This window comes from Dendrobates tinctorius, unplaced genomic scaffold (genome assembly GCF_039654945.1).
Source record: "Dendrobates tinctorius isolate UK_male_01 unplaced genomic scaffold, ASM3965494v1 ptg000086l, whole genome shotgun sequence".
In the NCBI taxonomy this organism is placed as follows: Eukaryota; Metazoa; Chordata; class Amphibia; order Anura; family Dendrobatidae; genus Dendrobates; species Dendrobates tinctorius.
Window position 1 is genome coordinate 2,896,169 of NW_027361754.1, and position 23,945 is coordinate 2,920,113.

At 46.3% G+C, this 23,945-nt stretch overlaps 1 protein-coding gene across 8 annotated transcripts in view; it reads right to left on the reverse strand.

Moving 5' to 3' along the window:
* Positions 1–23,945, reverse strand: part of ROBO4 (roundabout guidance receptor 4) — a 174,520-nt gene that overhangs the window by 74,488 nt on the left and 76,087 nt on the right. For 5 of the 8 annotated variants that reach the window (XM_073584888.1, XM_073584883.1, XM_073584891.1 and 2 more), the window contains 3 exons: positions 12,338–12,441; positions 11,663–11,888; positions 9,444–9,568 (listed from right to left, as the gene is read on the reverse strand). In XM_073584888.1, coding sequence (XP_073440989.1) covers positions 9,444–9,568; positions 11,663–11,888; positions 12,338–12,441 — 455 coding nt within the window. The remainder of the gene's footprint in view (positions 1–9,443; positions 9,569–11,662; positions 11,889–12,337; positions 12,442–23,945) is intronic. The other 3 variants (XM_073584886.1, XM_073584887.1, XM_073584890.1) reach the window with 1 other exon arrangement.

Sequence of the window (23,945 nt, forward strand, 5' to 3'; positions counted from 1 at the left end):
GGTAGTGGCTAGCTATGCGCCACTGAGCTACCATACCATACACTAGCGTCTGTCGGTGACCGCTTCTCCGGCACTGACGTTAAGCGGCCTCAGTTTACGCCGCGCTGCAGTCAGCAGCATCTCTTGGCGTTCGCGGCTGCGACGCCACATGCCGGCCGCCTGTGAGGTTAACAGGTCCGGCGCTTACGCCTTATTTCCTCTAGGGTGTCTCTGTGCCTGTAACAGAGCCGCGCCTAGCACCTCGGGTGACGCTAACCCGAGTGTAGTGCTCCGCCTCCTAGCTAGTCTGCCATTGTCCAGCAGCAGTCTTGTCACCTACCGCACGGTGGACCCCGGGCGGCGAACGCACCTCCTATTACTTATATTTGGTGCGTTCCGCCGTCCATAACAATAACGCCAATTCTACCACGGCTGTCTCCTGCTCATGCTCAGAAGTATATTGGGAGAGCCAAAGTGATAAATGCTGTGCCAGGATATGCCTAATCAGAGTTTATCCAGAAGGGCAATCAGAGAAGGGAGTAAAAATGTATGCCATCATTGACAATCAGAGCAATCAAGGGACCAGCAACGCCATATACTCTGAACACTTGCTCAGGCCGCATAGAGACTAGCGGCAGGAGGGCACAAGGTTTCATTGCTTCTCCTGTCAACGGAGGCGTAGAAATACCCTTACCTACGCTAATCGAATGCGATCAAATACCCGACCAAAGGGATGAGATTCCTACCCCAGAAGCTGCGTTCCACCAACCACACCTAGTCAGTGTTATCCCACCTATGGACCCAGATGCTGAAATCCTACTTCTGCTCGGCAGAGACAATTTAAGTATACATAAGGTACGCCAACAGTGCAATGGTCCCGACTATGCCCCCTATGCACAGAGACTCGACTTGGGGTGGGTAATCATAGGAAATGTGTGCTTGGACCGAACAAGAGTCGATTCCTTTAAGACCTATGTACGCAGAGACGGACGAGCTACTTTCTGCAAACCATGCCCTCATCACTACGAGGTGAAAGAGAAGCCTCCAGATCCCGTACAGCTGCCTGATGTCATTCCTTCTCCCTATGCAGATGACTTGGGAAGATCGGTGTTTCATACAACTAAGGATGACAACAATGTAGCCCCGTCAACGGAAGACAAGGAATTTGTCAGGATAATGCACAATGAGTTCTTTAAGGACGAGACCAATCACTGGGTTTTTCCCCTACCCTTCCGAGCTACCAGGGTAAGACTCCCGAACAATCGTGAACAAGCCTTGTCCAGATTCAACTCTCTCCAGCGCACACTTAGCAACAAACCAGAGAGGAAAGAACACATTGTCACATTTATGAGCAAGATATTCCAGAATAACCATGCGGAGCCAGCGCCTCCCTTAAAGGAAAACGAGGAGTGCTGGTACCTACCCTCATTCGGAGTATATCATCCACGGAAACCTAAGCAAATTAGAGTTGTCTTTGATTCAAGCGATGTCCTCCTCACGGGTCCTAACCTTACAAACAACCTAGTAGGAGTGTTGATGAGGTTCCGGAAAGAGCCCATTGCCATCACCGCCGACATTGAACAGATGTTCCACTGTTGCATAGTCAGAGAGGACCATAGGAATTTCCTCAGGTTCCTGTGGTACAAGGACAATGACCCCAGCAAAAAGATGGTCGAGTATCGCATGAGAGTGCACATATTCGGGAACAGCCCTTCCCCCGCAGTGGCAACTTATGGCCTGCGGAGAACCGCACAAGAAGGAGAGTCCGAATATGGAACAGACGCCAGAGATTTTGTAGAGAAAAACTTCTATGTAGATGATGGACTAAAATCTCTACCCACAGAAGAAGCGGCTATCGATCTACTCAAGAGGACCCAAGGTATGCTGTACCAAGCTAAGCTTAGATTGCACAAAATTGCTTCAAACAGCACGGCTGTCATGAGAGCCTTTGATTGAAGTGACCACGCACCAGGATTCAAGGACATAGACCTGGGACCAGACTGTCCGCCTGTGCAGAGAAGCTTAGGCTTGAGGTGGAACCTGTCAATCGACACCTTCAGTTTCCAAATAAACTGTGCAGACAAACTATTCACTAAACGTGGTGTCCTGTCAGTGGTGAATAGCTTATACGACCCACTGGGGTTCGTAGCACCAATTACCATACAAGGTAAATCCCTTCTGAGACAGCTTTCCGAAACCATCAAGGACTGGGATGCCCCACTCCCTCCTGAGAAGAAACCAAAATGGGAAACCTGGAAGCAGTCTTTGTGTGCCTTGGATGAGATCCACATATCGAGATGCTACGCCAGAACCTCACTTGCTGCTAGCACTAGGAAGGAACTCCATGTGTTCTCAGACGCATCCACAGAAGCCATTGCAGCTGTCGCCTACTTGAAGGTGACGGGTCCCGACAATCAAGGTCACGTTGGGTTCGTTTTCAGCAAGGCTAAGTTGGCTCCCAAGCCCGATCACACTATTCCCAGGCTGGAACTCTGTGCAACCGTGTTTGCAGTAGAACTCGGAGACTTTATACAGCACAACATGGACACCAACATAGAGGACGTGCAATACTACAGTGACAGTAAGGTTGTCTTAGGTTACATCTACAACCAAACAAGGCGCTTCTACGTGTACGTCAGTAACCGCATCGAGAGAATAAGGAGGTCTTCCAAGCCTGAACAATGGCACTATATCCCATCTGAACTTAACCCAGCTGACCATGCCACTAGACCTATGTATATAAGGTCCTTTGCTAACTCTTCTTTGCTTTCAGGTCCTAAGTTTGTCAGAACAGAAGGGAAGTGAATGTGTCCAGGAAGTCTTCAGCATCCAGGATCCGGATGGCGATCCAGAAGTCCGCTCCGAGGTCAGTGCTTTGGCGACGAACACTAAACCAACCTCCAGCCTCGGTTGCCAGCGCTTCAAATACTTCTCCAATGGGATGAAACTTCTTAAGACTGTAGCAAGGTTAGTCCACATTGCGAGATCTAATCTCAGCTCACGTGGAGACAAAGACTGTCACGGTTGGCACGTTTGCCATAAATCACTACCATTTGAGAATATTCCGGTAGGATGAACCACGAACAGAACACTGCCCTACTACTTCGTCCATTGGATTACCGTTGGGTCGGAGACAGTTTGTGCGGCTTCTTCGATCCGAAGGTGGGTACCATTGGATTGTCTCAGGAACTGTCATCTACCTCGTTTTGAAGTTGTTATTATTGCATGCATATTTGTGTTTCCTTTCTAGGTTATTGAACTTTACTTAAACAAAAAACATTAATATAGTGAAATCCCTTTCGGAATTTTCAGACGGGAGTGTGATGTTCCATCTAAGGTTATGATTGTATACTTATATAGATTGTGTTATGTTACCATTCTTTGTGTTCAGTTTTGCATTTGGTCTGCTGCCACCTGCTGTTCTTTTCTGTATAGCAGACGGCAGCTAATTAATTCTAGTACATGCCTCCCACTTCCAGGTCAGGTGACTCCTTCTCTTCCTGCCGATGGCCATTACTAGTTTCCTTTTCACCCGGGAGAGACACGCTTACCAGACTGTGGAAGACATCAGTTTTTTGACCACACACAATTTGCTAAACTTGCTGCACACCTTGCTGCACACACATTGTTGTACCACCTAGGTCGTTACACCTGCATTTCTGGAGAAGTACTGCATTACCAATCATACGCTGTATGTCCAGATTTCCAATAAACAAGTCTGGACTTCACAATATCTGGTGTGTATCATCTCTCCGGATGCATGAACAGCAAAACAGCAACAATGGTCCTGTCTGCTCTGCATCGAGGAAACGGAAGGTAGGAATCTCTCCCAGCCCCACTCAACTACACCACCATTCGCCTCATGTGGGGACAGAACAGCGATATCGCTAAAGCGTCACCGATTTTGTGACGCAACAGCGATATCGCTAGCGATCTCGCTTTGTGTGACTTTACCTGCGACCGCCCCCCCCCCCCCCCCCGTTGGATATCGCTGGTCACGCTGGAACGGCCTGGGCCATTTTTTCATCATTGGCGACTAGCGACGCATGGACGCAGGCGGAAGGCGTCATCATCGCTGCGGTATAACAGGTAAAAGCGACCGCCGACGGGTCGCTTATCGCTGCTGTGTCACTGGTGAGATTTGCCTGTTTGGCAGCTCACTAGTGACCATTTAGTGATGCACCAGCGATCCTGACCAGATCGTATCATTGTCAGGATCGCTGGTGCATCGCTAAATGTAACGGGAACCTTAGGATACGAGAGAATGTCCGAGGTCCACACCTGTTTACTGTCCTGTGCCTTTGTTGAAGGTTTAAAGCCTGTGATTAGAGAGCCACTAATAGTGTCCACCTGGAGTACCAAGTAGTTTGTCTGCTAGACCACAGCATGATAACCCCCCTCCTCCGACCTTCTCCAATGGGGGAGTCAGGGTCTCACCAAGTCATGAATGCTGTGCAGCTGTAATTGTTCTTTCTCCTTCACGGTTTATATTTCTCTTGATGTTATGGCCATTCTTTCTCATGTACTGCTTGACATCTCAGAATTTGATATGCCTTCCTCATGCCTGATAACATCAGTATTCACCGTTGCACTATTCTGAATCCAGCCACCGTGTTGCCTCTGGGTGGTGGAGGGGGGGGTGGTAGTGATAACTTGGGTGACCTGCTAGTTGAGCCACAACAGGAACATGACTGTATACAAATAATGTCCCACGGGAAGGGGGGGTTCAGTCATGTTACCAATGTCCCACTTGATAATCCAGACCTTGAGCTCTTTGTGAATGGATTGCAGTATGGCATGGATGACTAGTTCTACACGGGATATGCTGTTGCTTCCATCCATGAAACCATAAAAGCAGAACCGCTGCCTTCACACATGTCCATCCAGGAAGTTGAACACCGTGACCTAGAAGAAGCTTGCAGACATGCTAAAGACTAAACTGCCACCATACATAGCAGATAGCTGCTATGGTTTCACGACTATGAACCTATATGGAAAGCTTAAGCTTTCTTCGCAGTGGCAAGTAAGCCTATCAAGAATGATCAATCCTTCCAACACCTGATGGAGGACCTAATTCTACCCGAGAAAGTTGCCATTATTAAAGTCAAAGGACATTTAAAGGATGACTCCACTACAGCTAAAGGTAACCACCTGGCTGACCAGACTGAAAAATCTGCAGCTTCCCAACCAAGATACAACTCTGCCGGGGTGGCAACTGCATAAGTGGCCTCCATCGCAGACTCACCTTTGACCTACGACCTTCTCCAGAAGCTACAACAACAAGCTGGTGTTGAAAAAATTCAACAGATAGCAAGAGAAAGGAGCTGTGCCATCACCAGGAGCACGTGGGTGGCAAAGTTTGCCTTCCACGAGTTCTGTATTCCATGATGGCTTAAGCCAGCCATGACAATACCTACCAATCAAAGACTGCCATGACAGACCTCGTGCACCGCCATTGGTATGCTCTTGGGGTCAGTGTCACTACCGCTAAACACGTTCAAGCCTGTCTGACCTGTGAGCTCAACAACGTGGGACGTATCACCAAGACGCCTATGAGACACACATCAAGGCCCCTGTACCTGTTCTAGCGACTTCAGAAAGACTACATTCAGCTTTTCAAGGATGTACTTGTGTGTGTCGGCCTCTTCTCAGGATGGACAGAAGTGTATCCCCTGTGTATAAAGCCACTGCCAAGGGTACTGCGAAGAGACTAATCTCAGAAGTAGTCTGCAGATACAGAGTGTCTGAGACCATAGCGAATTACAGCAGCACCCGTTTTTACCGGACAAGTAATGCAGGAAAAAATGCCTGACCTGGGAGTCGATTACCATCCACAAAGAAGCAGAAGAGTAGAGAGATTGAATGGGACCCTGAAACTGAAAATCCAGAAAACCATGGCTGAAAAGGACAGACCATTGACAGAATGCTTGCCCCTTGCACTCTTCTCAATCAGGCATTCTCACAATAAAAGACAGGCCTCAGCCCATATAAGGTGTTATTTGGGTCAGCCCCTAGGCTAGAGTTGCATTTTCAACAACAGCTCCAGATGCAACATGATAGGCTGTCTTCTTATGTTATTGCACTGCCAAAATGCTTGTCTGACATATACTCTCGAGTTTACTACTCTCTTCCAGATCCAGATTCTATGGGAGGGAGCCTAAAGACTGGGGGGTGGTAAAAGACACGTCAGGAGAGCCCTTTAGCCTCTATTTGATGGACCCTTCCAAGTTCTGCTGACAATGGAGACGGCCGTAAAGCTCGAAAGAAAGCCCAACTGGATCTATGCCTCACATGGCAGGAAGACAGCTGAGCGCTAGAAAGATACCGAATGATGTGGACACATACCCTGCGCCTTATCCTTTTTGCTTTGAAAAATGAGGAGACTGTTACGACTTTCTAATTTAATACCTTAGACCCTGTAAGTATAAATTTGACCTGTGTGACATGTCTCCTGCCCTAGGGTGGAGTGGTAGCATGGGGACACCTACAGACTCACCCAAAGGTATATATCTTTCCAAAACTGGCTATGGGTCTGATTGTTAGTCCTGGAGTATGGTGAGGTGGAACACTGGGGAAGACTGGGCCTACAACCCTTCTGTAGCCTGAGAGAAGACAGATAGTAAGGGTAGACGCCTCTTTAATAGAATAACTCTGTTACAATCAGAATATGTGTCCTTATGTTATACAGTAGGGTCCTGTCTAACTTGTAAGTTTGACAACTGTCATCCCTTAAACTTGATGAAAGAGAACCCCTCTGTTAGGGAAGCTGGACTATGTGCGATGGGCATAAATATTCCGGGGGACACTGACCGATTAGGACTCTTATCTTAAGGATATCCGAGACCGACCTATTCTAAATGAGACCCCACAACCTTATACTTCCAACGACTCATTCCTCGTGTCCTTCCCTATAAGCAACCAAACAAAACCCATTGTTTTCTCTTGCTTAATTCAGCTATTTTCTGCTGCAGAAGGAGAAATATTTCAGAGTGTAATCTGCTCTGACAGTTGTATCCCCTTATAAATCCTAAAAACATAAAGACCAATGGAGTTAGCCCCTATCCTGGGAATTACAGTTGTTTCCAGAGTTTAACAGGTACTATTAACATAAAGCACAGGTTTCTCGTCCTGCAGTCCCAGCACCACCACTGACTTGATACCAGGTCACGCCTTCGTGAATCAGACAGCAGCTAGTGATGGATGTGAGGAAATGGTGACTTTTATCCAGTATTGCACGTGGGATGGCAGGGTACATGTGCTATCATTAAATTCCTGATACCACTCAAGATTGTGACTCCAACTCCAGACAAGCACCACGAATACGCAACGGAAAACCAGAGGCACCAGTATTACTACTCTTTTCGACCCGGACGTGTACATCGACACAATTGGAGTCCCAAGAGGAGTATCAGACGAATTCCAAGCAAGCGATCAAGTAGTTGCGAGATTAGAATCGCTAATCCTCATCATTACAGTAAGTTAAAATGTGGACTGGAAAAATAATATCTACTATGACAAACTGTTGGATGCCAACTCTGACCAGCACATGAATATGACACCCATATAGTTTCCTTGCTTTTGTGTCCATACGATGGATCTGGAGAATCCGGTAAAGTGGTGTAGGAAGACCAGCTTCTTCTATTAGGGGAGGAGAATGTATCTGAGGGAGTCTGTTGACATACACTTCAGCTGGAACAGCCACCCACTACCATAACAGAAGGGAATTGTGAGAGCAGGAATTATATTTATCTATCCTGACTATATTGTGGCTATTCTACACATATTCTCTCCTGCTTTCCAAGATGGAGTTTGAGCCAGAAGGTCTTTTTCTAAGGCCTGTTTCACACTTCCGTTTTTCGACGTCAGTCAAAATCCGCCAAGTTTTGAAAAAACGGATCAGCCAAAAAGGGGCGGATCCGTTCTTTCCCCCATAGACTTACATTAGCGGCGGATCTTGACTGACGGTCGTCCATCCTACCAGTTTTTTGACGGATCCGTCAAAATGTTTTCGTCTCCCGGGCGGATGAGACGGACTCTGCAACTTTTTTTTTGTTTGACGGTCCGCTAATTTGAATTGCGCATGCAAGCTTTACTCCGGGAGACACTTTAACCATGACATGCCATTCCGGGATCGGCGAAACTCTCTCTCTCTCTCAGGATGCGGTTCCTTTAAAATGCAGACTTCGGCGGATCTGTCAAAACAACGGTCCGGTGGCACCCGTTTGTGTCTCAGCGGACACGGATCCGTTCTCTGCCTTTTTCACGGATTGCAGCTGACAGAAAAAACGTAAGTGTGAAACAGGCCTAACGGACTTAGAGAAAACATAGCAAGGTTGGAGAAATGAAACTTATGGGGGGTAGTATGACACCTAGACCAAAAGCTGGGGGTCAACAGTGTTTACTTAGCCACTGAGATGTATGTATGATAATGTCAGCGCATATTAGAGATAAGATGAGCCAATTATATTATACCATTATGCAATGCATGAATACTAATAACCTATATAAGATGATGTTATGAAGTAATAAGGAGAGATCTGCTTTGATTACTAATGTATTAAAGTGGCTCTTCAGTGCACATATTTGTATTTTACTATTTAACTTGGAGCAGGCACAATGTCTCAGAACGTCCTACATTATGTGGTGACGATATAACCCTCCTAAAAAAAGGGCTAAGACTGAACAGGGTTGTGCCCTCTGTGCCCTCTGAATGTAACCAATGCATATTTCTATTCATTGATGGTAAGCACAGATCTTAATCAGTGTATTACACAGCTCAGGTATCTTCTTAGGTGTCTGACAGCCGCTCTCATTGTTTGATAAAGTGGACGTGTCATTTACTGTGTAGAAATCTGAGATGTTGCGCTGCCGCCGGCGACGTTTCCCTGCGGTGAAACTAATCACACCCTGCTGAGAGCGATTCCCCGCTCCTCCATCCCTTCGTGCTTCCAGAGAAGTGTATGCTAATGTGAAGTGAAAATGACAATGTAATTAATAAAGATTCACCTGTGATTGACGCCTGCCACTGCCGCCTGCCCCAGATACATCAGATTTGTAATTGTCATAAATTCGAAATACAAACATAAATCGGGGTAATCCTGCAGGAGCAGCCGCCAGGTGTGAGATGTAACGATGACACGGGACTCTAAAAAACGCTGGCACCAAAGACGAGATAATCCCAAAATGAACGACAGTGAAAGATTTCTCCTCTGCATTCACTAAGGTAAAGGAATATCCCAGTATATGGTGCAGCAATTGAAACCCTCCTCAGCTCTGTCTTTGGTGGTTAATCTGCTTCTAGGAAAGTTGGGTAACAACTAATAAGATGACCATCACAGCTCCCAAAAAGGTTCTCACCCAGCTTTCCTAGGAACTGACAGGGCTGAAAGCAGCAGGACATGTATAACTGTGTAATAGATGAGGACGGCCTCGAGTGTCCGGTCCCGCTGAACCCCTGGATTTACCTTGTAAGCCTTGATGTGTTCGCTGTGCCGATCCAGCAGGGGAGGTTCCCAGCCCACAATGATGGATCCGTTACCACCACCAATCAATGTGATGTTCACCTCCTGTGGAGCAGGTCCAGGAACTACTGAATAGAAGAGATAATACTGGAGTCAAAAAACCTCAGCTTCATAGTCACAACCTCAGAGTTCATGTAAAATACTTTTTACAGCTAAGGGTTTGCCACAATTATATCCAATCTAGACAATTTTTCATGAGGCACACAATCTAGGCTCCAGGCTGATACATGTTACCTGCACTGATACATTGTAACAATGAATCAGCACAGGAAGGAGCGTCAAAGATGACAAACTAGACTGGACATAACTGTAACAAACTCTCAGCAGTGAGAATTAAAGCATAAAATAAACATTGTTTCTCCCACATTGTGGTACTGGTGAGGGTGATGGAGTCCTCCTGTATGGGGTGGTGACATGATCTGTGTGTTCCAGGCGGTTGCAATATTCTCATTCTCCGTCTCATAAGCTCTAATTAATTTTCTGCTGAATTGATTTCCACAGTGAAATAGAGGCCAGGGAAGAGAGGGATGATCGTCTCCTCGGGCAACCAATGAGAACGCTGAAAGTCTTACCTTATAGCACATTTCAGCTGGAACATGGGGGCGGATTCACTCAGGGTACAGGGAAGTGACACCGACACTCAGCGTATGGAGTAGTGATGTCGACACTTGGGGTACTCGATGATGATGCCAACACTTGGGATACAGGATAAATGTGCTGACACTCTGGGTACTGGATAATGACACTGACACTCGGGGTACAGGATAATGACACTGATGCTCGGGGTACTGGATTAAGATGCCTTCACTCTCAGCACGGGATAATGACGCTGATGCTCATTGTACAGGGTAATGACGGGAGACCAAATAATTCAGAAACAGAACACAGCAGCCTCTGTGAGGGTCGAGATATATACAAACATTGAATACATGATATCTAAACTGCATTGTTGCTAAATAGAATGTAGGAGAGGGAGGACTGGGAGCTTGCATCGCATCCAAATGAAAACCACTTTGGGCTGAGTTCATTGATCCACGGGTGGGTGCATGAATACGCTGGTGAGCACAGCAGATGTCCACAAGAAGAAGAAAGTTCGTTCAGCACACCGGCATAAATGAAAAAAAAACTTTATTAGGCTAATATGCCATATTAAAATGCAAAAAACACCTGACGCGTTTCCGGTGCACAAAGGCACCCTTAGTCATAGGTAAATAAAAACAATATGCATAGAAAGATATATACAGGTTACAAACCAATCACAAAGCTTGCAATTAATTACAAAAAGTGGCAACACATGAAAGGAAAAGTGAGCAGTTCCTTGCAATGATACAGATCACTCCAGATCTGTATCATAGAATGTAGAATGTACTTACAAAAATGAAGGTTCTTAGCACATAAATTGGCCAAATCATGTATGTCCATCAACCACGGCAAGGTGACCCTTCTCTGATGGCAACCTATCCTACTACTTATTAAACATGCCTCTCCCGAGCTATAAGCCAACAATTTAAATGGGCAGGTATGAACCAGCACTAATTAAAAACACCCTTGGGCTGATGGGAGGAATGTAGAGTCAGAAAGGAGGCAGTCACAACCTGCAACAGTAAAATGTAATAAAAAAAAAAAAACTATTCAGCACATATATGTATGTTGTGCAGTGATTGCAGCTTGCACCTGTTCACACAATATGAACATGCTGGTCATTTTTTTCTTTTTTGTGGGGACAAAATAATGAGGAAAACACTCGGGGGGAAGGGGAGGATAAAGACGCCGACACTCGGGGTGCAGGTTAATGATGTTAATACTTTGGGTACGGATAATGACACTGACAATTGGAGGACAGGACAATTACTCAGGAGGAGGGGTTGTTTTACGATTTTGTTTTGACTGGTTGTTGCGTTTTTATTATTTCTCAGATGTTTGTCGCCACCTACTGAACTCTTTGTGTATGTGCGGTCACCATGACATGATGACATAAGTGCTGATCTCCTTTGTCACAGCAATTTGAAAAAACAATTAATAAAATCATAAAGATTGGCTCCAATGAAGCGCAGAGTTATTCAGGAGAGAAATGTGCTGATCACCAGACATTATAGAAGAAATGCTGCATCTTTCCTGCTCTATCGGAGGATCTCACACACTTTAGCCATCTTGTATCTTACCGTCCTCGGGGATCAGGATGTGTCGGATGTTACTGTCCGCACCATATACCGTCCATCCGTATGGTCGGACTTTGAACTCAAACTTCTGTCCTCTGCGCAGTTCGGGGATGATAGCAGTGTTCTCATTAACAGGGACAACACCCCACTTCTCCCAGACCGCATCTGATGCAGTGTGGGTGCGGTAGAAGACGATGTACCCTTCTATATACTGGGATGATGAAGATGCCTGGAACATAGAGCAATGCATTATTTGGTTGTGCACCTAGTGGCCGGGTTATGGCCACAGTGACTGCTGGACTGTGCCAGTTTTAAAGATGGCTATATATTTTTGAAGTTTTAACCTACAGCCATTGAGGTTTTTGCCAGATTAGGATCCTTTGATCTCTGTTATGGGGATCACATAGTGGACCCCACGTCAAGTAGATATTTACTATATATCATATCCCCTTTATTAAAAGAATAAAATGTAATTTAAACCCCTCCGCTAAGAATGAATGAATGGTGGTCTTTCCTCATGTAGTCTTGTCACCGTTCTCACTACCATCAGTCAGTTGTATTTTACTGACTACAGGAAATTTCCTGACAGTATCCATCTAATGTGAAGGCGACTAGGTCTTTATATTAGCAGACGCCAAAATCCTGCGGGAGAAATGAGAACACGTTGACTTCTCTCACCATCCAGTGCAGGCGGGCCGATGAGAAGTTGTGCAACGTCACAGTGTCCAGGAACAGCTCCACACCTGATAATTCATGAACGATCTGACCGGTGTCCAAAGGATCTAAAATGAAAAAAGCAAAACCTTTATCAATCTTATGATCGAGGATCAGTTCTGATGGGAGTCTTTTGGAAACAGCAAGCCTATAGACAGTCATTGATAATGTGTTGCAGATTTCAGTGCAATCATTCTGCACTCAATATGGAAGAATGATTGGTTTTCCTTGGAACATACATCAACAGTTATGTGCATCACCCCCATCATGGAGGATTACAAGCGGTAACAGAGAAGCTACACAATGTAGAACTGAACACAGTGCCATCTGATGTCTGGTAAACATAGTGTCTCACTGCATAAGCCTGCAGCTGCTGTATACTCCACCACCCGTTCTCAACAGCTTGGTCCATTAGGCCCAGCATCTTCAAAGATGTCTCTTTGTGTAGTCGGTAACTTTGTAAAAATATCTGTGCTGGCTTGTCCAAATTCACCGATCTTCACCTTCAGAATATTCTTTTCCATGATCTTCATGTCTATTTCCTTCTTTCTTTTGGACAAGTAACTAACACTTTCTGTCTCTGGACACATCTCTTCTTCATGCGTCTTGCTATCTTTATCTATAGAGTCTCAGTTGTTTCACCTGCCTTTGTGTCATTTGATTCAGTCTGCAGTGCGTATCCTATGTGTATCTTAAAAGTGTCAGATGATATGAATATATGAATTAATCCAGAATGATGCATACAGACTGTGCCCTCTCATCTGCCACCATCACACTCTAACCAGCATGACTATCTATTCTCCTTACAGGTACGTCACCCAGCTTTCCACACAGACTTCTTACCTCTGCTCCTAGTATTCACTCAGTACGTCACCCAGCTTTCCACACAGACTTCTTACCTCTGCTCCTAGTACTCACTCTGTATTTCTCTCAACTAACCCCCTGCTTTACCCCAGTGTTATTTATGACCTTGTTTACTTTGGCTTGATCATATGCATCTGGTCCACTCTTAATTGTCTGACCAAGATGAGCACAGACCACTCCTTTCAGCTTCACACCTGAATGCACTTTGTAGCACATATGTTGCATAGCACAAGTCTGCCAAGACTTTAGTCTGCAGTGTGTATCCTATAAGTGTGTATCTTAAAAGTGTGAAATGATATGAATATATGAATTAATCCAGAATGAACCAGAAGGGAACAGAAGGTAACTGGAAAGAGTCACTGTAAACAATGTTTCTGTTTGCTTCCACTCTGACCCCTATAATCCTTAAATTTCTGATAACTCCACTAATCCCTACACCAAGCAAGGAACTGTTTATTTCTTCTTCAATCCTTCCAATCCATCTCACCTCTTCCTCAGATCTGTTCCTCAACATACAATCCTCTGTCTCCAAACACAGACAGCCCCCTCATGCCCTCTCCTGCTCCCACCTGCTATCATTCTCTCAGCTCCTCCTCACTTCTGGAGAAATATCTCTCCAAATCCTTGTCCTCCTCACCACATTCTCACAGTCATTTCTACCTCCCATCCACACCCAATCACAACTTTCCGTAACCACTCCAACCTTATACACATTCGCCCAGCCCCAGCTTCCCCAGTCCCACTAACAGGAGCTCTGTGGAAAGCTCGCTCTGTCTGCAACAAACTTTCCTTCATCCATGATCTTTTTATTACTAACAAACTTTCCTTCCTCGCCATCACCGAAACCTGGCTCACCCCCTCTGACACAGCCTCTCCTGCTGCATTATCGTATGGTGGATTCCACCTTTACCACACCCCTCGCCCCAGTAGCAAGCATGGTGGAGGAGTTGGTTTTCTCCTGTCAGATAACTGCTCCTTCACTCCAATCCCACTGCCACCCTCTGTTACCCTCCCTTCCTTTGAGGTGCACTCTGTGCGCATCTACTCCCCCAACAACCTTCAACTGGCTGTCATATACCGCCCTCCAGGGCCAGCCACCACCTTCTTTGACCACTTACCCACCTGGCTACTTCATTTCCTTTCCACTGTTATCCCCACTATCATCTTGGGCGACTTCAACATCCCCATCGACACTTCCCTCTCAGCTGCCACTAAACTTCTATCTCTCACTTCCTCCTTTGGCCTCACTCAGTGGTCTTCTGCAGCCACTCATAAAGATGCCAACACATTAGACCTCATCTTCACCCGCCTCTGCTCCCTATCTAAGGTCTCTAACTCACCTCTTCTTCTCTCTGACCACAACCTACTTACATTTTCTTCCTTATCCTCCTCAGGTCCACAATCCCCACTTCAAAAACTTGCAGAAATCTTCAAAACCTCGATCTACACTCACTGTCTGAATCCCTCCTCCATCTTACAGACATAAGTTCCCTGCACAATGCGGATGCCGCTGCCGCTCTATATAACACCACAATAGCTGTAGCTTTGGAATCAGTTGCCCCTCTCAAACATACCAAAGCTCGCGAAATCAACAGACAGCCCTGGCACACCAGTCTGACCAAAGAACTGAGGTGGGATTCCAGGGCTGCTGAGCGGAGATGGAAAAGATCCCACTCCAATGAGGACTTCATTGCATTCAAACAGTCCCTCACTACTTTTAAGGCCACATTCTCTGCAGCAAAACAAACCTACTTCTCATCTCTCATATCCTCCGTCTCACAACCCTAAACAGATATTCAATACCTTCAATTCTCTCCTCCACCCCCCAGCACCTCCTCCCTCCCCACTCATCTCAGCTGAAGACTTTGCCTCATTTTTCAAGGAGAAGATTGATAACATCAGAGACAGTTTTGGTCAACAACCCCCAGTGCCCTTCCTCCTAACTGCCCTGCCCTCCTCCTCCAAAACCAACTTCTCCACCATTACAGAAGATCGACTCTCCATTCTACTCTCAAGATCACATCTCACTACTTGTGCACTTGACCCGATCCCATCCCACTTCATCCCAAACCTCACCACAGTCTTCATCCCAACCCTAACCCACCTCTTCAACCTATCAATAACAACTGGTGTTTTACCCTCAAGCTTTAAACATGCCTCAATCACACCTATCCTCAAAAAGTCCTCTCTTGACCCATCCTCTGTATCTAGCTATCGCCCTATATAATTTCTCCCCTATGTCTCAAAACTACTGGAACAACACGCCCATCTTGAACTGTCCCTCCCACCTCTCTTCTTGCTCCCTCCTTGACCGATTACAATCTGGCTTCTGGCCACACCACTCCACTGAAACTGCCCTAACTAAGGTCACCAATGACCTACTAGCTGCCAAAGCCAAGCAACAGTACTCTGTCCTCCTCCTCCTGTACCTGTCCTCTGCCTTTGACACAGTGAACAATTCCCTATTACTACAGACCCTCTCAACTCTTGGTATCACAGACTTGGCCCTATCTTGGATTGCGTACCTAACAGACCAGACATTCAGCATCTCCCACTCGCACACCACCTCCTCACCGCGCCCCCTAGCCGTCGGAGTCCCGCAAGGTTCAGTCCTAGGGCCCCTGCTCTTCTCCATTTACACCTTCGGCCTCGGACAGCTCATAGAATCTCATGGCTTTCAGTATCACCTCTATGCTGATGACACACAGATCTACATATCTGGACCAGATATCACCTCCCTACTAAACAGAATCCCTCAATGTCTGTCTATTTCATCCTTCTTCTCTGCTAGATTTCTAAAACTTAATATGGACAAAACAGAATTAATCATCTTTCCCCATCTCATGTGACCCCCCCAATGGACCTATCCATTAAAGTAAACGGCTGCCCACTCTCTCCAGTCCCACAAGCTCGCTGCCTCGGGGTTATGCTTGACACTGATCTCTCTTTCAAACCACATATCCAAGCCCTTTCCGCTTCCTGCCGACTTCAACTCAAAGATATTTCACGGATCCGTACATTCCTCAACAAAGAATCTGCAAAAACCCTAGTCCATGCCCTCATCATCTCACGCCTTGACTACTGCAACCTCCTGCTCTGTGGCCTCCCCTCTAACACTCTCGCACCCCTCCAATCTATTCTAAACTCTGCTGCCCAACTAATCCACCTGTCCGCCTGCTATTCCCCAGCCTCTGCCCTCTTCTTCAATCCCTGCACTGGCTTCCCATTACCCAAAGACTCCAGTTAAAAACCCTAACCATGACATACAAAGCCATCCACAACCTGAGTCCTCCATACATCTGTGACCTCGTCTCCCGGTACTTACCTGCACGAAACCTCCGATCCTCACAAGATCTCCTTCTGTACTCCCCTCTTATCTCCTCTTCCCACAATCGCATGCAAGATTTCTCCCGCACTTCCCCCCTACTCTGGAACTCTCTACCACAACATATCAGACTCTAGCCTACCATGGAAACCTTCAAAAAGAACCTGAAGACCTACCTCTTCCGACAAGCCTACAACCAGCACTAACCACCGATCCACCAATCCGCTGCACGACCAGCTCTACCCTCACCTACTGTATCCTCACCCATTCCTTTGTCGATTGTAAGCCCTCGCGGGCAGGGTCCTCTCTCATCCTGTACCAGTCGTGACTTGTATTGTTTAAAATTACTGTACTTGTATGTATTATGTATACCCCTCCTCACATGTAAAGCGCCATGGAATAAGTGGCGCTATAATAATAAATAATAATAATTCTTCCTAATTCTCTGACGGATCCTTCCAATAGTTCCACTGCTTATCTTTTATATTCGTCTTTTCTTCCTCATCAGTTTTTAGCCATTAATTGGCTTTCAGCTTTTGAGGGCAGAGATGCATCTTCCTAAAATGTGGGTACATATACACTGTCAGTGTGTGTGTGTAGTGTGTGTGTATATATGAGAGACATACAGGTGGTTTACTTTTGTGCTCTCTTGCTGAACGACTTGGTTCTATTTCTGGGTGTCTTCGTATCTGCTTTGTTGCAATGTTTGGACTTGTGCCTACTTCAATCATTTGTTCAGCAATCGTCTGACTGCAGGCAGTTTTCTGTTTGGGGAGTAGTTGTGTCCTTTAGATTTAATGTAATATTTATACTCCACAGCTTTTGGTCCAGTGGGCATGATTTTTTCAGTTCTTTCACGTTTCTGTATGTCTGTGACCCAGACGTCTATGCCTCTTATGGATACAGTTTGTGGGTCGATACAGTTTGTGGGTCATTGTACACAGGGTCTCACTTACTGTATCAATTATGTAACACTTTGACATTATCCATCACCCTCTCTCCATGTAGGATAACCCGCTCATCACCTTAGAATTCCACAGTACGTTCCATAGCTGTCATACACTAGACTGGTCTCTAATGCATTAAGCTACTTTCACACTTGTGTTTTTTTGCTGTGCGTTTTTTGCGCACGCAAACGCATAAAAAAAGCATCATGCGTTTGTGTGCGTTTTTTTTTTTTTTAAATGGCATGCTTTTTTTGCGCATACATGCGCATTACAATGCGCATGTATGCGCCACCCATAGGCTATAATGGGTGTTTTGCTGTAAAAAAAAAACGCATTGCGTGCGCATGTGTTTTTTTGGGGCAAGTCGGATGCACAAAAAATGCAACAGGATGCATTTTATGCGCCCGAGCGCACACTACAAAAGAACGCATGCGCATACAAACGCATGTGTATGCGCACCCATGGTAAAGTATGGGGGAAAAAACGCATGCGTTTTTTTGCGCTAAAAAACAGCACAAAAAAACGCAAGTGTGAAACCAGCCTAAATCAGTGCACTGAATGTATCAGGTAAACTGCAGAGCAGTATGGCTACAAAATGGCTGTCTTTTATATCCTTACCCAATGCTTTCATTCATGAGTTCCTGTATATTCTTTTCTTTTGCGATCTGGATAAAATGTCTGAATGGGCAAAGACTTGGCAAATGAGGTTTAATATAGATAAATGTAGAGTAAAGCACCTAGGACGGAGTAATGCTATTGCTGCATACACATTAAATGGGAGTGTAATCAGCACTACAGAACAGGAGAAGGACTTGGGTATTCTAGGTACAAGTAAGCTGAGCAGCAGCACTCAATATCAAGCAGCAGCTGCAAAAGCAAACAAGATTTTAGGATGTATGAAAAGAGAGAAAATCCCGCTATCCCAATGTATTGCTAGCCCTTTATAAATCACTGGTGAGGCCACATCTAGAATAAGGGATCCAGTTTTGGGCTCCACATTTTAAAAATGACATTCAGAAGTTAGAATCAGTTCAAAGACGACAACTAGATTATTACAAGTGATGGAAGGCCTCTCATAAATTACACGGGGAGGAGGCCTTTTATATGATGAGAGGTTGAAAAAGTTGGGCTTGTTTAGCTTAGAAAAAAAAGATTCCTCAGAGGGGATCTCATTTACATGTATAAATATATGTGTGGTCAGTACAAAGGATGGCACGTAACTTATTCCTTCCAAAGACCGTACTGAGGACCAGTGGCGGATTATAATGAGGTCAATTTGGGCAGTTGCCCCGGGCCCAGTGGGGTTAAGGGGCCCACAGCCTAGGCCAGTAAATTGCCCCATTATAATCCGCCACCGCGCAGGGCCGGATTATAGGCAGGGCAGGCGGGGCTTCAGCCCCGGGGCCCCCACCACAAGAGCTTCTAAGGGGGCCCCCACCACATTCCTGCTGGCTGCTGCAATGGCACTCCATCTTCTCCCCACCTAAAAGTGAGTGACCGTGGGGGCGGCATTATGTGCTCTGCTACCAGCAGCATCTACAAGTAGCGTGAACGCTGATGCTGCTGGTAGCGTGCAAAGGCTTGTGATGAGATCACAGGAGGGAAGGTGTGAGGGCCCCCGATCATGTGACCCCTGTCTCCTCCCCTCCTGTGACCTCATCACAGGTCCTGTGCGCACAGCACAGAGCACTGAGAGCAGCCATGTATGTGGAATGCGGCTCTGCGGGTGGAGGTCGGTGCTGGAGGCCCCATTATTCTCTATGTGGAGTGGGGCTCTGTGGGTGGAGGTCGGTGCTGGAGGCCCCATTATTCTCTATGTGGAGTGTGGCTCTGCGGGTGGAGGTCGGTGCTGGAGGCTCCATTATTCTCTATGTGGAGTGTGGCTCTGCGGGTGGAGGTCGGTGCTGGAGGCCCCATTATTCTCTATGTGGAGTGCGGCTCTGCGGGTGGAGGTCGGTGCTGGAGGCCCCATTATTCTGTATGTGGAGTGCGGTTCTGTGGGTGGAGGTCAGTGCTGGAGGCTCCATTATTCTCTATGTGGAGTGCGGCTCTACGGGTGGAGGTAGGTGCTGGAGGCTCCATTATTCTCTATGTGGAGTGTGGCTCTGCGGGTGGAGGTAGGTGCTGGAGGCTCCATTATTCTCTATGTGGAGTGGGGCTCTGTGGGTGGAGGTAGGTGCTGGAGGCTCCATTATTCTCTATGTGGAGTGTGGCTCTGCGGGTGGAGGTCGGTGCTGGAGGCCCCATTATTCTCTATGTGGAGTGCGGCTCTGCGGGTGGAGGTCGGTGCTGGAGGCCCCATTATTCTGTATGTGGAGTGCGGTTCTGTGGGTGGAGGTCAGTGCTGGAGGCTCCATTATTCTCTATGTGGAGTGCGGCTCTGCGGGTGGAGGTCAGTGCTGGAGGCCCCATTATTCTCTATGTGGAGTGCGGCTCTGCGGGTGGAGGTCGGTGCTGGAGGCCCCATTATTCTCTATGTGGAGTGTGGCTCTGCAGGTGGAGGTCAGTGCTGGAGGCTCCATTATTCTCTATGTGGAGTGCGGCTCTGCGGGTGGAGGTCGGTGCTGGAGGCTCCATTATTCTCTATGTGGAGTGCGGCTCTGCGGGTGGAGGTCGGTGCTGGAGGCTCCATTATTCTCTATGTGGAGTGCGGCTCTGCGGGTGGAGGTCGGTGCTGGAGGCTCCATTATTCTCTATGTGGAGTGCGGCTCTGCGGGTGGAGGTCGGTGCTGGAGGCCCCATTATTCTCTATGTGGAGTGCGGCTCTGCGGGTGGAGGTCGGTGCTGGAGGCTCCATTATTCTCTATGTGGAGTGCGGCTCTGCAGGTGGAGGTCGGTGCAGGAGGCTCCATTATTCTCTATGAGTGTGGCTCTGCGGGTGGAGGTCGGTGCCGGAGGCCCCATTATTCTCTATGTGGAGTGTGGCTCTGCGGGTGGAGGTCGGTGCTGGAGGCCCCATTATTCTCTATGTAGAGTGTGGCTCTGCGGGTGGAGGTCGGTGCTGGAGGCCCCATTATTCTCTATGTAGAGTGTGGCTCTACGATTCGTGACCCCCGTCACGTGACGAGGGGGGGCCCACAGAGTCTGAACTGCCCCGGGCCCTGGCTACCCTTAATCCACCCCTGCTGAGGACTAGAGGGCTCTCATTACGGGTGGAAGAAATTCTGACAGCTAAATAGGAAAGGGTTCTTTACAGTTAGAGCAGTCAGACTGTGGAATGCCCTACCAAAGGAGATAGTAATGGCATACACTATAACAGCTTTTAAAAAAGGGCTGGACGATTTCCTTGATACACATAGCATTGCGGGTTATAGTTAAATTAGTGACGAAATGCACAATTGGTGGAGAAAAGGAGAACTTGATGGACCTAGGTCGTTTTTCAACCTTTGTAACTATGTAACTTAAGATCAGCAAGGGATAAGTAATGTACGTACACAGTGACTGCACCAGCAGAATAGTGAGTGCAGCTGTGGAGTATAATACAGGATGTAACTCAGGATCAGTAATGTAATGTATGTATACAGTGACTGCACCAGCAGAATAGCAAGTGCAGCTCTGGGGTATAATAAATAAGGTAACTCAGAATCACTACAGGATAAGTAATGTATGTACACAGTGACTGCACCAGCAGAATAGTGAGTGCAGCTCTGGAGTATAATATAGCATGTAACTCAGGTTCAGTAATGTATGTACACAGTGACTGCACCAGCAGAATAGTGAGTGCAGCTGTGGAGTATAATACAGGATGTAACTCAGGATCAGTAATGTAATGTATGTATACAGTGACTGCACCAGCAGAATAGTGAGTGCAGCTCTGGGGTATAATGCAGGATGTAACTCAGAACCAGTAATGTATGTACACAGTGACTGCACCAGCACAATAGTGAGTGTAGCTCTGGAGTATAATACAGGATGTAACTCAGGATCAGTACAGGATCAGTAATGTAATATATGTACACAGTGACTGCACCAGCAGAATAGTGAGTGCAGCTGTGGGGTATAATACAGGATGTAACTCAGGATCAGTAAAGGCAGGGGCCAGAGCGAGCCGCACCCCCCCTCCAGCGGCGTAAGTGGAGGCCCACATGACAGCGGGTTGGAGGGAGGGGGTTAACTGTCCCGGGGGGTGGGGTATGTAAATAAGGGGGGTATTTGAGGGGCGGCTTGTGGGGCGGTTACCTCAGTTACCGCTCCTGAGCTGCAGAGATTGTCCCGCCCGTCCTTGTTTTGTGACTGGTGCTTGGGTGTAGGCCTTTATTTACACGGGTCATGGTGGCTGGTTTGCATTTGGGGGAGGGGGTCCTTGAAGTTGGTGCTAAATTTGTTTTGGGGATCTGTGGTAATACGGATTCCTCAATTGATATTATTCGTGTTTGGGTCTGGTGATTTGGGGGGACTTCCGGCAGTGGTTGGTCGGATCCCCAGGGCTTAAGTGGACAGTGCAACCCCGATGGGGTATTGGTGCTCCCGAGATAGTGGGGTAACGGCTGGGAGTAATTTATGGTACACTTTTGTCCGCAAAAGTATTCTTCACGTTTGGTCACCAGATTTTTAGAGCTTCAAGTACCCTCCCAATGTTACGTATATTATTTCTAACTGTTGTATGTTATTTAAATAAAAGGCTGCTGTGGCCATTACTATTCCATTTTGGTGTCCTGGTATTATTTTGGAGTTTGGGTTGGGTGGTGGTTTAACTGGGATAACTGTTTAAAGAGGTAGCCTAACTGTAACTCGACTACTCCAATGTCATGTAATGTATGTACACAGTGACTGCACCAGCAGAATAGAGAGCACAGCTCTGGAGTAAAGTAGAAATTGAAATTTATAAAATCAAGCCACTGTAAATACTTGAGTTTTCCTTATTCTGTACAAATTTTATGTGCTACAGGTGCATCTCACAAAATTAGAATATCATCAAAAAGTTAATTTATTTCAGTTCTTCAATACAAAAAGTGAAACTCATATATTATATAGAGTTATTACTAACAGAGTGCTATATTTCAAGTATTTATTTCTGTTAATGTTGATGATTATGGCTTACAGCTAATGAAAACCCAAAAGTCATTATTTCGGTAAATCAGAATACTTTATAACACCAGCTTGAAAAAATTATTTTAAAATCCAAAATGTTGGCCTACTGAATTGTATATTCAGTAAATGCACTCAATACTTGGTCAGGGCTCCTTTGGCATCAATTATTGCATCAATGTGGCATGGCATGGAGACAATCAGCCTGTTGCACTGCTGAGGTGTTATGGAAGCCCAGGTTGCTTTGATAGTAGCATTCAGCACGTTTGCACTGTGGAGTCTGGTGTCTCTCATCTTCCTCTTTACACTACCCCAGTAAGGTCAGGCGAGTTTGCTGGCCAATCAAGCATAGTGATACTGTTGTTTGTAAATCAGGTATTGGTACTTTTGGCAGTGTGGACAGGTGCCAAGTCCTGCTGGAGAATAAAATTTCCATCTCCAAAAAGCTTGTCGGCAGAGAGAAGCAAGAATTGCTAAAATTTCCTGGTAGACGGCTGCGCTGAATTTGGTCTTGATAAAACACAGTGGACCTACACCAGCAGATGACATGGCTCCCAAAACCATCATTGATTGTGGATACTTCACACTAAACCTTGGAAATCAAGGTCCCAGAGTCTGGAGGAAGAGTGGAGAGGCACACAATCCAAGCTGCTTGAGGTCTAGTGTGAAGTTTCCACAGTCAGTGATGGTTGGAGGAGCCATGTCATCTGCTGGTGTCGGTCCACTATGTTTTATCAAGACCAAAGTCAGTGCAGCCATCTACCAGGAATTTTAGAGCACTTCATGCTTCTCTTTGCCAACAAGCTTTTTGGAGATGGAAATGTCATTCTCCAGCAGGACTTGGCACCTGTCCACACTGCCAAAAGTACCAATACCTGGTTTAAAAACAACAGTATCACTGGGCTTGATTGGCTAGCAAACTCTCCTGACCTTAACCCCATAGAGAATCTATGGGGTGTTGTCAAGAGGAAGATGAGAGACACCAGACCCAACAATGCAGATGAGCTGAAGGCTGCTATCAAAGCAACCTGGGCTTCCATAACACCTCAGCAGTTCCACAGCATGATCGTCTCCATGCCACACCGCATTGATGCAGTAATTGATATAAGAGGAGCTCCAACCAAGTATTGAGTACATTTACTGAACATACATTTCAGTAGGACAATATTTCAGATTTTAACCCCTTAGTGACCACGCCAATTTGCAGCTTAATGACCAGGCCAATTTTAACAATTCTGACCACTGTCACTTTATGAGGTAATAACTCTGGAACGCTATAACGGATCCCACTGATTCTGAGAATTTTTTTTTTTGTGTCATATTTTACTTCATGCTAGTGGTAAACTTCCTTCAATATGACTTGCATTTATTTATGAAAAAACGGAAATATGTCGAAAATTTTTAATTT